The sequence below is a fragment of the Phaethon lepturus genome, unplaced genomic scaffold (assembly GCF_000687285.1).
Source record: "Phaethon lepturus isolate BGI_N335 unplaced genomic scaffold, ASM68728v1 scaffold1428, whole genome shotgun sequence".
NCBI classification, from domain to species: Eukaryota; Metazoa; Chordata; class Aves; order Phaethontiformes; family Phaethontidae; genus Phaethon; species Phaethon lepturus.
Window position 1 is genome coordinate 10,984 of NW_010556711.1, and position 16,438 is coordinate 27,421.

The 16,438-nt window shown below is 37.6% G+C and overlaps 1 protein-coding gene across 1 annotated transcript; it reads right to left on the reverse strand.

The window, feature by feature from the left end:
* Positions 1-7,321: 7,321 nt before the first annotated feature.
* On the reverse strand, positions 7,322-13,360 carry LOC104625015 (cadherin-19-like; the record flags this gene model as incomplete). Its single annotated transcript, XM_010292534.1, has 3 exons — positions 7,322-7,878; positions 11,012-11,263; positions 13,243-13,360. Coding segments are annotated over 3 exons (861 nt in total), but the record flags the coding sequence as incomplete, so codon positions are not given.
* Between the last annotated feature and the right edge of the window lie 3,078 nt (positions 13,361-16,438).

Consider the following 16,438-nt stretch of genomic DNA (forward strand, 5'->3'; position numbering starts at 1 on the left):
AACATAATTAAGAAGAGGGGAGAAAACAGCATGCAGCCATTTGCAGCCAAAAAATTAACCATAGTCCAGGGAGCTGGGCGGTGGACTGAATATTTCAGGATCTACAACTTGTTTCCAGCTCAGGACCTGACCAGCTACATGAATCTTTTGACCTCCCTTGGCCTTGATACCATGGCTCTTTCTCTGCATTTCCTGAAATTTGTGATCGCAGAAGAGCTATCTCCACAAGGAGCTGATCTGGAAACCTTTAGCTGTTAGTAGAAAACTATAAAGCAATAATAAGCATTCAAGACTGACAGGAACTACTGTCAAAGAAAAATATTAATTAGGGTTTTAAAAATAAACCCAAATATTCATGAAGGTAAGAAGACAAAGCAGAATCCTTATACACCTATCAGGTTGGGAAAAGCAGATGAAGATTTGGGAGTGATTCATCAGTGGGTTAGAGTCCTCAGTGACATGAAGATGTATAAACAGGAGTTGTTTGCTGTGGAAGGTCTACAACATCTAAGTCAGTCCATAAGGAAGGATGCCTCTCATTTTGTAGTTCTGGAGAGTGTCCAGCATGCCCTGAACTTCTTGGGATGTCCAAGGGAGTGGCAATACAGGATGGGAAGGAAATCGAATAATTTACACCAATTTTAAGTGGCTAAGGTTGAATGTGATGAACTGAAGTGGATGCAATTGCTTTTACAAGCTAACTAAGATGTTCTTATATTCAGTGACGGCAAAAGCAGGGTAAGATTTTTGTGAGAATAAGCTGCTTTGATAACAAGAACCTGGGTAAGATATTACTAAAGTTACTATAATCTTTAAGAATTCTCATAAAATATTTGTAAAGTCATTGTAATGATATTTTGAATTCACAAGTGATGTAAGTAAATTGACATTTGCAACCAATGAAATAAGGTTCAACAAATATATTATGAAATGGGTGCATGTGGAATTAGACTGTTGAAATTCTAAAAGGAGATGTTTAAGGGTAACTTCTTTTATCACCTTTTTTACATCTGTTGGACACCTTCTGTGGCCTTGCCAAAGAGTTTGTAAGTATGGAATAAATAATAAATTGTTAACAAGATTTTGTCCTAAGAAAATGCTTTAATAATAATTAATATTGGAAGTACCTTTGGATTACTGTTTAAATGAATGTAACTTTCAGACAAAAATATTAGTGTGGCTGGTCAGAGTCTGACAAAAGAGAATGAGTTGTCAAGTAATTAAACTGTTAGGTAATCTAATCTCAATCCAGTTTCATGGTCATCGTTTTCTTTTGTCTATCGTATTGTCTAGTACAGCTTTGGTTCATGTTTGATTTTTTCTGTTTTTTCTGGCCTTAATCATGTTGGCACTTCATAGTTACTTTAGCAGCTAGAATAATCTTGTCCTGTTTAATTACTCTATGGGATAAGTGCCCAGTATAATAGTAGGTTATATTAAAAGAACTATTTCTATAGTGGATTATCTTTATTTTTGCCATTACATTTTATCCATTTTCTATTCTCCAGTCTTCAAGGCCATCCAGTTCTTGCTTGTATCTCGGGTATTCTCACTATTAATAATGGGGGATATTTTTGACATTTGTAAGGCCAACACACAGAATGAGTGTATAAAAAATTCTTGTTCCAGCTGCTAAGCTAGTAAAACTGTTTTATGTGATTTTATGTGATTAATTTACACATAACAATATCAGAAGGGATGTATCATATATCTGTGGGTGGGTTTGTATTCCTTTAAGCTTGCAGTGATTTCTGCTGTATCCTTTTGGTCAGATATATGTATGCAGATGTTATTGTTTCTCTACAAACAATCATATTTGAACCTCCACATGTGGAGTATTGTTTAAATTGTAAACAATAATATTATTAAAGCATTACCTAAATCACAATTAAAATGTTTGGGGAATTAAGAGCCATTGATATCCTGTTCTGGTTTCTGCTACTAGAGAGTTTTGTGAAGTAGTGATGGTTTCTAATTATATTTATTAATATTTACTGTTAGTGCCATATATGTAACTGCTTTTGCTAGCAGATATCCTCTTGAGTCTTATGCATGTTTCTGACTATTACTGTTATCTATCTGCTGTAGGCAAAGTCTTTCATACTGATCTAAGCAGTCTCTCTGTATGTATGTTTTATCCTTCTATACACTATAGTTAAACCTTGCTGTTCCTTGGACTCTGTGTATGAGACATAAGGTTGATACAGACCCATATATGAAGAATTTTTTTTCTGAATAAATATGAAAGCATCCAAATTACTGGTGTAAAATATGACGATTTTTATAAACATTAATCCACACTATTTTTCTTTATAAGATATAGGTTTACCAATTTCCTGGTAGAGAAATTTTACAAACTTTACTAATAGCTACTGTTATGGTTTAGCCCCAGCAGGCAGCTAAGCACCACACAGCTGCTCGCTCATTCCCCGACAGTGGGATGAGGGAGAGAACTGGAAGAGTAAAAGTGAGGAAGATCATGGTTTGAGATAAAGACAGTTTAACAGGGAAAGCAAAAGCTGCACACGCAAGCAGAGCAAACCAAGGAATCCATTCCCCACTCCCCATGGGCAGGCAGGTGTTCAGCCATCTCCAGGGAAGCAGGGCTCCATCACACATAATAGTTACTTGGGAAGACAGATGCCAACACTCTGAGTGTCCCTCCACTCCTTCCTTCTTCTTTGCCCCAGCTTTATGTACTGAGCATGATGTTATATAGTGTGGAATATCCCTTTGGCCAGCCTGGGTCAGCTGGCTTGGCCATGTCCCCTCCCAGCTCCCCGTGCACCCCCAGGCTGCTCGCTGGCAGGCCAGCATGAGAAGCTGGACTGTGCTTGACTGCTCAGCAACAACCCAAAACATCAGCACGTTATCAACAGTTTCTCATCCCAAATCCAAAACACAGTCTCACACTGGCTTCTGTGAAGAAAATTGTCTCTATCCTGGCTGAAACCAGGACAGCTACTGATTTTTTTCTCATATATCTTCTATTCTATTGTTCATATTCTACATCAAGGGTAAAATGTATTCTTTGCCACAATGTAAAATCACATAATTTCCTTCAACTTCTACTCCTCAAGAGAGCATGTATTAGATCTGACTTTGAAGCATAAAATTCACACTGTCTTTTCAAAAATATTTTACTCTCATCTGACACGGTTGCCCCATATATTTAAGAATGAGTGTTAAAACAATCACATTTCCAATGCAAATTTTGAAAGCAAAGCTAGGAGTCTAATGGCAGTATCTATGAGAAAATTCGGTAGGAAAATTACGTGAATTAAAGACTAAGATTATCCTCAGTGGCAAGCAGGGTTGATTCTCAGTGTTATGTTAATAAAAAACCTACATGATGATATACAAAATGAAAATCAAATGAAAACATTTTATTTTGGGTGAATTGATAGACAAAATACCTTTTTCCAGTCAAAACAATGAGTGTGAAACTGCAATGTGCTATCAAGTGATTTTGTTCTTTTGTTTTTTAACTTTAAACATCTGAATGTTAAGCATTTATTAACATATGCATAATCTTCATTTCCTCGCCTTTTAAATAATAAAACCAATAACACAACAGCCTGAATCCCTGAGGACTGAAACAGGAAGCCAGTCTTCTGTGAGGTATTTCACAAGTTCTTAACCTGTCTCATTACCGTGTTACAGAAAAAGAAATATACAGGAACACCTCTTCAAAACATTCATACAGAAAAGCAGTGCCTATGTTAATACTTCCTTTGACCAGTCAATAAGTCTTCCTTATATTCCCTCAGACAGGTCATGAAAAGCTGGTCGTGGAAAAATATATGTACCATATGGTTCCATACTTGCACTCTTCACTTCAGCCAATAGCATAGCTAGTTCTAGCTACTAACAGTTTTTTAAAAATAAAGGTAACAGAGGGTTGTCTTGGGAAAACCATTCCACAGTTTAACAGATCTCGTCATCAGGAACTCTGGCTTATAACTTATCTTTTATTAATTTCACACTATTAATGACTGTGATATCTCTTCTGTGTTTAATTTTGGCTTCCTTGGAATGTTTACATCCTTCAAATAAGCAGACAATTCTACAAAATATTTTTATAGACATTGTTCAGCTAAATTAAGTACAGTATATTAAAAGTAGTGTGAAGTTACTAGGTGAGTTCAGTGATTCTTTTCTCACATGTGGAAATAAATTGTCAGGTTTGACTTAGACTGAATACCAGGAACCTGGTAAGATGTGGCCTAGTAACAGCTAGGAGTAACTTCCTCCTTCAGAGCAAACCCCTCCCTTTTCTCTGCTGTGCAAACACAGTCTTATGCCTTTTCAGCTAAAGATCTTGCTACAGGCTTGGGGAGGAGTGGCTGGAGAGCTGCCTGGCAGAAAAGGAGCTGGGGGTGCTGGTTGACAGCCGGCTGAACATGAGCCGGCAGTGTGCCCAGGTGGCCAAGAAGGCCAACAGCGTCCTGGCCTGTATCAGCACTAGTGTGGCCAGCAGGAGCCGGGAAGTGATTGTGCCCCTGTACTTGGCACTGGTGGGGCCACACCTTGAATACTGTGTTCAGTTTTGGGCCCCTCACTACAAGAAGGATGTTGAGGTGCTGGAGCGTGTCCAGAGAAGGGCAATGAAGCTGGGGAGGGGTCTGGAGCACAAGTCTGATGAGGAACAGCTGAGGGAACTGGGGTTGTTTAGTCTGGAGAAGAGGAGGCTGAGGGGAGACCTTATCGCTCTCTATAACTACCTGAAAGGGGGTTGTGGGGAGGTGGGTGTTGGTCTCTTCTCCCAAGTAACTAGTGATAGGACGAGAAGAAATGGCCTCAAGTTGCGCCAGGGGAGGTTTAGATTGGATACTAGGAAGAATTTCTTTCCTGAGAGAATGGTCAAGCATTGGAACAGGCTGCCCAGGGAGGTGGTGGAGTTGCCATCTCTGGAAGTGTTCAAAAAATGCGTAGACATGTCCCTTTAGGACATGGTTTAGTGGGCATGATGGTGTTGGGTTGTTGGCTGGACTTGATGATCTTAAAGGTCTTTTCCAACCTTAATGATTCTGTGATTCTATCATTTAAGATCCATTGTAGGCCATTATTCTGTTTCATATAGAAGTTACTGACAATGGCACACATTGGTTACAAAAATTATATGACAGTGGTATGAACTGATTACAGAAATTATTTGTTGTTAAAGTTCCTTGTAGTAAAAAGAGGAAATTATAAGTGCAAATATGGTTGAGTGTTCAAGGTTATTTCCCCACATAAATGGACAAAATCTCTGGATTGAGAAAGGATCAGACACTTAATCCTTTTTGTACTAAATACAGTCTGAAAGCATGAGGAATTCTATTAATGCTACTGACACCATCTGTGGAATAAGGATTTGTTTAGGGTATAACCCACATAAGTCTATAGACCTATTCCTAAATATGTACTTTTCACTATCTCCAACACGCAGTGCATGTATAGTTGATCTCTCTTTCTCTATTCCTCTCCATGGAGCAAATTACTAATATGAACAATATTTTTTCAAATAAAAGTTATTTTGTCACTATGAGAGGTATTGAACACAAATGTTAGATTCATTAGTACAATGCTTTTACTTGTGCATCTTTTAGAGCTGTTTTGTAGCTGTTCATTCATACTGGTATCCTATGATGACTGGCGAGGACCAGTTTTTCCTTGTGAAGCAGATGCTGCTTCATATGCATCTGGTCAGATGGCCCCCTCCTGTATTTTTCCAGCTATGAATATCATGAATAATGTTTCCGCCCTTACCAGACCTCACATTGGAAATGACTCCTCATTTTCAAACTTCTCCACGTTTTATTTTTAGCTTACAGGAATTTAAACTCTGCACTGGCACCTTTCCACTAAACCTATATTGCCTTGGTTTTCTTCAGTGAACAGCAATTGTAGCAATCATTGCAGAGCTTTTATGTTACATGCCTTTTTTGGTTTTTTGTTTGTTTCTTCTTCCCTTTGCTTAAGTTTTGCCTGGCTCTCTGTAATTCAGTAGCAATTTCCTAAAATCTTATTAAAAAAAAAAAAAAAGAGGGGGGAGAAACATGTTGCGTAATTTTTTTCATCCTGGTAACAGCTTTTAGATGTGGAAATGTATTGGTTGATTATATTATGTAATTTCTGTAAAATAAGTACCTGATGGAAGAGAGGTGAATAAAAAACCAAGCAGGTTGTTTTTTCCCGACAGACTATTTTGAACATATCTGATGGCCCTCAGATCCAAAATTGGTGCCGGGTAGTGCCATAAGAAAAATAAAAAAAAAAAATTCTGAGACAATTTTATATTTATTATGTAATGTTCGTAAAAATATAGTGGGAAATTAATTTTGAGGTCTGACTTCAGTCTTGCAGAATAATTCAGGATCATTTTCAGAAGTGGATTAACATTAAAGCATTTTATTATCTTATTATCTAATGTTACACATAAAGTTTTATAACCAACAGCTTAGCATTTTAAAGATTCTTAATATTGTTATAATAAAAATGACTACTGCAGATAATTTTGTATTCCATAATAAAAAAATAAATCTGTGCTGGTAAATCAGTCATCCTTTAAACTCTTAATAAAAGGAAAAACGCCTGTATTTAGATAGCATTTTGTTCTAAGTACAGTAATATATAATGTGGTCGATTGCAGTATTTACGTTTAATATTGATTCTAACTTGAGCTGACTTCTTTCTTTCTGTCTTATTTGCTAAATTAAGTATTGGTTTATACATTTTCCAATAGCTCCATTAAAAGCTAAAATGGCAGCAAATACTTGCTGATGTTATAATTGGTCTTTATTTTTACACTGATAGAAAAAGACATTTGTTTCAGTTTTATCATCCTAAGAATAATAAATAGGTTATTCCATGAGCGCTTCTGACAAATGTACTGGAATATCTAGGGTCTACTTTTTCACACAAGTATATTCATATAATGAAGCATTATACAAATATGCATGTTTAACTTTGGTTAATTAATATATTCAACTGCAACAGCAAAAGTCTGTCTTAACTTTGGAAACAGTTTAAAGCTTATGGATGACGGAACATTTACAATATCCATTTATGGCTTCTACTCCTCCTTTTGTACTTGCAGGACCCAGGTTTCCAGTATCCAGAAGGGGGCCTAGGTATCCAAAGCAGCACAATTTGCATTTGGGTACCTAAATAGCCACCAGATTTTCAAACAGGAGCCTCCATCCCCTCCCTCATGACACGTCTGGTGTGATTTTTCAAAAGATCTCCACGTCCAAGACTTTCCAGAAAAAAAAAAAAAAACAACCAAACAACAAACTTGGGCTTTTATTTTTCATGCTTAAATGTGGGACGATCTCCTTTTTAAAAATCCAGTTGGTTGTGGTTGCTGAGATTTAGGAAAATAAAACAAGAAACCAAAGAGTACCTAATCTCCTGCACTTCTGTGGGAAGTATACATGCCTGCAAGCTGTTTAAAGTGAGGTCCCCAGTCTGTAAGGTAGTCATAACTCTGATCCGCATCGGACATGTTTGAACCTAAAGAGCTGAGGGATCCTGCCAAAGAGCCGTTCCCCTCAAACGCATAGGTCTGAAGTGAGTCGTATGGAGGAGCGCTAGGATCTATATTTGCTTCTTCAAGCTTTTCTGAAATGAATTGCCTGAAGACTGTGCTGTCAGGGCCAACCTGCAGAGACTGTCTGTAGAGGCTGTGGATTTCTGTGGTGACCTTCTTCCGAGGTTTGTGCGTTCTCATGACAGTGCGGGTCCTCAGTGCTGAAATATCAAAGGCTTCTGTGTCCTCCTCTCCACCTCCTTCATCATCATACCTGACAATATTTTCTCTGAATTCTTCAATTTTCTCTGAAAAGGGAGACTTCTTCTTCTGCTGCCTTATGGCTACAATTGCCAAAAAGAACACTGAACACAAAAAAAGAAGAAAAAAAAAAGAAAAAAAAAAGGAAACAAAGAAACAGAAACAGAAAATTTGAATGTGCTTGGAAAGACTTTGAAAAATGGTAACGTTTCTTAGTATCAATGCTATTGCAAAGTGAGGCTATCTTAACAACTTTATAGAGCTGTAATTTTTATGGATTTTATGGTTTAGAGACGAGCATAGTATATAGGGGGAAAATAGCTACGAAGGGACTTATAAAATAGGTGAAAGAAATGGAGCAATTATGTTGGTAGATGGGAGTTTGAAACTGATGGAAACACAGGTTATGCTTTTTGAAACTGCTTTGTTTTATCACATAATATATCAATTTCACATTCAGAATTTAAATTCTTAATCCCTCACACTCTGTCAGATCAAAGCCCCAGGAAGATCAAATGAAATATGAGGCAATGAGCAAGATATCATCCTCAGACGGTTGAATCATTAAATTCCATAGACTATGCAGGGTGTGGTTCAATTATTTCTGTTATGCTGGTTTGGCAATTTGAAGACTATCACTAAATTTTGCATGATGTTGTAGCAGTACTTACCATGGCCTATGAATCAGAGCAGCTTTTTTCTCTCATATATGAAAGCTTTTTAAAATTTTGTTTTAAAGCATTCTTTTTTAATCCTACCTCATTTCAGTCTTAGCTGAATGGTCCCTTTGAAATAGTCTATGACTTTCACAGAGATTAATGATTACAGTTTTAAAATAAATCTTACTGCAGTTCTATTTAATAAGTAGTTTGTGAACTGTAATTTTATACTCAGGACATAACATGATACAACTACCAACAATGACAGGATTTTCCCTCACTTAGGGATATGAGGCATCTAAAGTAGTTCTTTATTTCCACATATTTACTGTATGCTCTTTCATTTGATCGGGAGATACCAACACAGAACTTAAAAGTATTTGAAAAAAGAATTTCTACAATGTTATTATATATTTACAAAACCCAGATAGTTTTGACTCTCCAAACCCTTTGCATGGTGAACTCTTGTAATGGTACACATGGTGATACTGGAAAATGGAAAAAAATTAAATTTCAGGTTTCAGATACAAGTGAGTTCTCACCAAGACATTCAGTCAGGAAATCAAAGGCCAAACAGGAAATAATTACAGACAGTTTCTATCCCTTATGCTAAAGAAGATAAGTTATAAACTTGTGGACAGAATACAGAATATGGGTGATTTTTACTTGTTAAATTTCTTTTCTCACTGTTGTAAAGTCAAAATAATTCCATTAGCTTTGTTGGACTTGTCTTTCTTGTCCTCTATTGCTGCTATGGCAGATCAAAACACAGCATCAGAGTAGAGATCCGAGGCTTCATTTTCAAGTCTCAGCTTTCTTATAGTTAATGATGATATGCTGTGTTGTATGCTGATATTTATAGACTAGTAGAGGTCATATTGGATAACAAGGATAGAAAAAAGAATGTTTTTTACCCAGATATCTTTCATATGGCAAAAAAAAAAGGTTTACTTAAAATTGTGTGCATTTCAGTGATATAGGAGTTTAAAAATATTACTATTGTATTTGCTCTCATTAACAAATACATTGAGAGAATAATTTTCACTGAAAGTTTTTGTTTCTTAAGGCAATGCAATTTCTGTTATGATTACTTTTTTCTTACTGGATGTTATATTTGTGTAGCTAGATATTATGCTGTGATTTTCCTGTTTTGATTCTGATTATATTTTTCCTTTTTTTTTTAGAATTTTATTGAAAAAAAATTATGCTAGGTTTTCACAATTTATAATGATGATTTAATATCACACTGCTTAGTGAAATTCTGATTCTATCTTCATTTTCTTACTTTGGAGTTGTTTGTTTGTAGTTTCATTAGTGAAAATATGTTTTTATTAACATAATCCATTGATTGTTTTGTGCTATTTTTGGATATGGCATTTTATGACATATACTGCTATATGGTATAATATGGATATGCCATATTATTACACAGGCAACAAGGATTTGGAAATTTCCCCCTGTTGCTTTATTGGCAGCAGCTTGAATTTGGTCTTGAGGCCCATGACCACCATCAGTGACCAAGTTCTAAGGTCAACCATTTTGCCTTAGAAAGCAAACCTACCCATCTCTCACTTGCCTTTCTTTCCTGGCCTCAGAAGCTACTGTACCTTAGCTTCACTAACTCAGACAGGTACAGAGTTTCAGGATGGTTATTTAACCTTTAGGGAATGATTAGTGCAGTGTGTCTGCTATTATAATGTGTCAGTGTCATCAAATCACTCATTGAACGCTGCAGGAATATGCTTTTGCTGAAAAAAGGCAAATGCATTGTAGTGGTGATAGCTGCATGCTTCACCATCCCTGGGTGCTGTCACTCCAGTATGTCTTGCAGCAGCCATAGCCACATGCTGTGCAGGAGCAACCAGCCTTGAGTGGTTGGTCTGATTTTGGATGTCACTTGCCAGCTGTGCATGACCCTTTGCAGAGGTACAAGCACAACTCCCGTGCACTTAAAATACTCTCAAACCCACTTTTCACATCCACAAGCTCCCAAATGTAATAGGGGTTAGTTTGGTGTCTCCTGAGAGGAAAAAAGACATGTCCAACACTTGGAGAAAAGGCTGTCTGGAGAGACAACCTTATTAATTGACAGAGAAACTCCCTGTTTGTTTCTGGAATTGCTTTCTGAGAGTATCAGATTCTCTTTTTCTATTATTTTTTATTCATCTTAGCTCTACATCTGGCATACGTAAGGCTGAATGAGTAGGGTGCTGCTCCTTTTAATGTATTCTTATACTAGCCAATTTCTTTGTGTAATGCTGTCTTCAGCTTTGCCTGGGCTCAATACAGACTTTGGACTCCCAAATCTTTATTACTATCAATGCCAGGGGAGTAAGTAGAACCATGACTCAACTAGAACCAACTTTTAGGACATTGTGTTAGAATTCAAATTTTACTGAAAATAGGAGGGGAGGGGGATACTATAGTTAAGGAAACAGAAAAGAAATGAAACATTTGCCTTATTACAATTTTTCGCAACATCACAGTAGTTCCAGTCTTCCAGTCAAGGGAACATCTTTGTCACTTAACCAAGCCCACTGTAAAAGGAAACAAAGTCATTTCTCATACTCATACTTACCTAGGAGTATTAGTATGCAAGCCAAAACAGCAACTAAAACTTCTGTGCTGAGCCCCAGGGAATACATGAAAGCTCCGTATCGACAGTAGAAGATGTTAACTTCGGTGTCACAGTCACAGACAGTGATGGTGAGAGTATTTGTGCTTGTCAGTGGTGGGGTTCCATTATCCAGAATTAAGATTGGCAAGTAGAAAGAAAACTGCTCTTGCCTCCTGAAGCCACTTTTTGCTGTGAAAATTCCAGCTGTGTTATCTAGAAGATAAATTATTATGCATGATACACGTTTATCACTTTTTAACAGCAGCAATAAAACTCCACTGGCATCTGACTTATTTAAAAACAATGGTACTGTGCAAAGAAACATATTAAGAAAGTTACAAAAGTAAAACCAGGCACTGATATGCGGTGGGGTTTTTGTGTTAATGAATAAATTGCATTTATTTTGACATATGTATTCCAGGGGTAATAATAACATTTGACCTAGGAGCTCTGTTTTTAATGTTCAGATCTAAAAAAATCCCAACGTGTTGAATACCTGACACCTGCTCAGACCAATTAATTGGTTCTTAAAATGGTTCCATGTAACCAGCTGCTAGCGATCCAGCAGTTCACAGATGAAATATAGACAGTTTACCAATCAAAAGGCTTCAAAATGTGTCTGGCAGCACACAGAGAAAGCAGGTGGCAAGGGAAAGAAGAGAAAGCAAGAAAAAGTCCACTAAAATAGTCCTTTATTTCTTTCCCTGACTCAAACACTGGAGCTAACTGAGCTCCTACTATCAGCGAAAAGTGGGTAGAGGCTCTTGCCTTCCTTTGTATTTAACTATTAGTGTTTAGAAATCAGTTCTGTATATAACCAGTAAGCAGCTTAAGTTCAGCTCCTGCTGCGTATCAACTAATTCAAATCTGAAACTTAGCTTGCTGCAAAACAAATTAACCCTTTCTAGATTTGTATACAATGGAAAGAAGAAAAATTTGTGAATATTTACATGTCATAATTTTTTATCATGGCGGGGTAAATTACTGTGTATGTGCAAATATATACGTAGGAAAAAAAAGAGTGTGTTTCTACCATTATCTCTATAATACATCTATACAAACAGTCTACTGAAGTTAACTCCCTCACATTTAAGTTCTTGTAGGTTCTTGTCACAATTTGGAAAGTAACTTCGAGATAAAATGTTCCAGATCTGTTGAGTCACTTTTGCTTTTGCCTAGGACTATTCACCCAGCCGTTTCTATGAAATGCAGCAGAAAGGGAGAGATTAAGGGCTGATCATACCATATTTTAAAAGATATTTTTTCCCCATCAGTAGCCATCAAAAGGAACTGGACATATTGCCTTGTGTGTGGCTTTGCTTGGGCTTTCTGCAGAATGAGTAAAGGTGGGAAAGACTCATGTCTTGTACACAAATTTACCTTAACATAACAAGTTATCTCTCCTTGGCACTGAGAGGTTAATGAAGCTGGGAATTGAAATAGATATTCATACGTTGACTTTAACTTTGGAAATACTGAGAGAAGTAACTTGCTAAACAGCAAGTTTAGCAAACATAGTCTGAACTTTCCAAAACTTATTTCCCTTGCTTTATTCACCTAGCCAGAACATTCAAATAATAAGCAAACTCAGTAAGAACAATGTGTATTTTAGCTAAGTCTGAAGAAGCTCCTCTTTGTAGTCTCAGCAGACTAACTCAAAGTTCTGAATAACATTAAAATACATATAGAAGACATTTGTATGATATCATCAGTAATCAGCATATGCAGTTTAAAGTATATTAGGAAATAAGATTACATTCCATTTATTTGTGTTTATAATTTTGGTCTTGTTTGAAGTGAGGAAGTAACAGACATGTTAACAGCAATCTTCTCTTTCTGAAGTGACATTGTTTCTTAGACAAATAGGTAATTTTAACAAGAAAGTTAGTATTTCTTACTATATCATACATTAAGAAAATAAATTTTAAGGAATACCAGTGTATTTTTCATCTCAGCATTTTATCTTTCCTTGAAATAAAAATGTCTTTTGCTGTTTATGTTACTCGTCTGAAAAAGGAAAATAAACTGGTATTATTGAATTATTCTCTTGAAATGCATCTCATGACATGGTCATATCTTATAACAACAATTTCTATTTAAGTGGAAATTTTATAAAATTAGTGATGTGAGGACCACTAGAAGCATGCCTCTTCCATTAGGAAGGTCTTAAAGAGCTACATGAATGACACTACCTTGATTATCTTTGACAATAAAATGTGAGTTGTTTGTGGCCTCCTGAGCCAATGAGAAGTAAAAATGGTGACGTTCTGCTGAGTCATCATGATCCACTGCACTGATGCTTTGAATTAGCTGGAAACACAGATAAAGAGAATTGTTTAAGAATAAAAGTATTTACCTGTCATTTAAAACAATAAAAGGACATAGCAGGTATGTTAAGCTGTTGATGCTAGAGATGTGATCTGTGAATACGCATTAAGTACGTTATGCATTGACAAATATACACCTTCTATAACCAAACAGGCTTATTGAGACTCATATTCTGCAAATACTCTGCTTTGATTTTTCATTATTTTGAGGGAGCATTAAAGTGAGAAGGCATTAAAATCTTGAGAAACTGTGAAAGATTTTCTGGATCAAAAGACCAGTGGTAAATGAAGTTTCCATAAATGAAAACAGTAACTATATATAGTGTTTCATCCTTTTATTTTTTCAAGGTGAAAAGTATAGCATTCTACATTTAAACAAATCCCTGCATACAAAACCCATTTTCTTCCAGCCCACAAACACATTGACATCATTCAACTGATATATTGTAGCTCCACTAAGTGAGATATAATGGCAAGTTCAGATGCTGAATTGTTGGTTCTGGATATTATAAGAGATTGATTATGATTCTTGTCTGCTTTTTCTCAAGAAAGCAAAAGAGCTTTCATTTCCAAATATGTCATACTAGACAGTCATTGCAAGTTAAAATAAAAAATAACATTCATCATTCAAAATAATATCTTTCATCTCTGTAAATAAACCATCACACTATAGTTAACATAATTAGCAATATTTCTAATTAAAGGTAGTTTATATTTGTTACTTTTAATAATAAATATTTGATGACCTGAGCATCAGTATATATTAGTAAGTGAGTATCCTCGCTGATCAGGAAGAAGGCAATCTGATGCAAGCCCATAAACTTTCAGAAAAGATAGTATCCGGTTTGAACTTGAGCTCTATTTTATCAGTCATCTCATGCCTTGTACATATTTGTACTCAAGAGACTTGAATCCTCAACTTTCCCCAAACCAGAATACTACAAACAGTGTTTTAAAAGCAAACCAGTAAGTCAATGGAAGTGACTACAGCTTTCCATCTGTGCCTTTGAAAACTAAACCCTTTTTCAGCAAAGATCTAAGACTACAGCATACATTCTTTCTCTTTTCAAGCAAGCTAAGTTTGATGAAATAGTCACAGCAGAGTGCAAAATGTGGCTCATACCCCAGAAGCTTTGTATTCCTAGCACTCTGCCCTTTTTATATGTGAAATTTATTTCAAACCTATATATTCACCCTATGGAATAATGAAGACCCTTGAGATTTTTTTCTTGTCATTAATGAATGAGTGTTCAGTGGCATACCTGGTGACCATGTACAAAGGATGAAGCTTCTCGAGGAAATTTTTTCCCTTTCCTCAGAGCAAACAAAATAAATAGGGTGATGCAAATACATGTCTAGGCATGCAGGTCAAGAAATCAGTGAAGAACAATGACTGATCCCTAATATTACCTGAAAATAAATCATAGAATCATAGAATCTTTGGGTTGGAGGGAACCTTTAAAGGTCATCTAATACAACCATGCCACAATGAGAAGGGACATCATCAACTAGATCAAGTTCCTTAGAGAGCTGTCCAACCTGATCTAGAATGGTTCCAGGGATGGAGCATCTACCACCTCTCTGGGCAACCTGTACCAGTGTTTCACCACCCTCACTGTGAAAAATTTCTTCCTTACATCTAGTCTGAATCTACTCTTTTTTGGTTTAAAACCATTACCCTTTGTCCTATCACAACAGGCCCTGCGAAAAAGTCTGTCCCCGTCTTTCTTATAATCCCCCTTTAAGTACTGGGTGGCTGCAATAAGGTCTCCCCAGAGCTTTCTCATCTCAGGCTGAACAACCCCAACTCTCTCAGTCTGACCTCACAGGAGAGCTGTTCCATCCCTCTGATCATTTCTGTGGCTCTTCTCTGGACCCTCTCCAACAGGTCCATGTCTTTCTTGTGCTGAGGGCTCCAGGGCTGGACGCAGGACTCCAGGTTGTGTCTCACCAAAGCAGAGAAGAGCAGCAGAATCACCTCCCTTGACCTGCTGACCATTCTTCTTTAGATGCAGCCCAGGATATGGTTGGCCTTCTGGGCTGCAAGTGCACACAGTTGGATCACATTCAGCTTTTCACCCACCAGTACCTCCAAATCCTTCTCATCAGGGCTGCTCTCAATTCCTTCATCCCACAGCCCCTGTATTGATACAGGGGCTTGCCCCAGCCCAGGTACAGCACCCTGCACGTGGCCTTGTTGAACCTTACGAGTGCTATGTCTACATGTTTTTTGAACACTTCCAGTGATGGTCACCCTACCACCTCCCTGGGCAGCCTGTTCCAGTACTTGACCACTCTCTCAGTAAAGTCATTCTCCCTGGTATCTAGTCTAAACCTCCCCTGGCGCAATTTGAGGCCATTTCCTCTCATCCTATCACTAGTTACTTGGGAGAAGAGACCAACACCCACCTGACTACAACCCCCTTTCAGGTAGTTGTAGAGAGCAATAAGGTCTCCCCTCAGCCTCTTCTTCTCCAGACTGAACAACTCCAGTTCCCTCAGCCGTTCCTCATAAGACTTGTGCTCCAGACCCCTCACCAGCTTCGTTGTCCTTCTCTGGACACACTCCAGCACCTCAATGTCCTTCTTGTAGTGAGGGGCCCAAAACATAACACAGAATTCGAGGTGCGGCCTCACCAGTGCTGAGTACAGGGGCACAATCACTTCCCTACTCCTGCTGGCCACACTAGTGCTGATATAAACCAGGATGCTGTTGGCCTTCTTGGCCACCTGGGCACACTGCTGGCTGATATTCAGCTGTCTGTCAACCAGCACCCCCAGGTCCTTTTCTCCAGGCAGTTTTAGAGCCACGCCTCCCCAAGCCTGTAGTGTTGCATGGGGTTGTTGTGACCGAAGTGTAGGACCTGGCACTTGGCCCTGTTCAACCTCATACAGCTGGCCTCAGCCCATTGATCCAACCTGTCCCAATCCCTTTGTAGAGCCTTCCTGCCCTCCAGCAGATCAACACTCCCACCCAACTTGGTGTCATCTGCAAACTTACTGAGGGAGCACCCAATGCCCTCAGATCAATGATAAAGATATTAAACAAGACCGGCCCCAG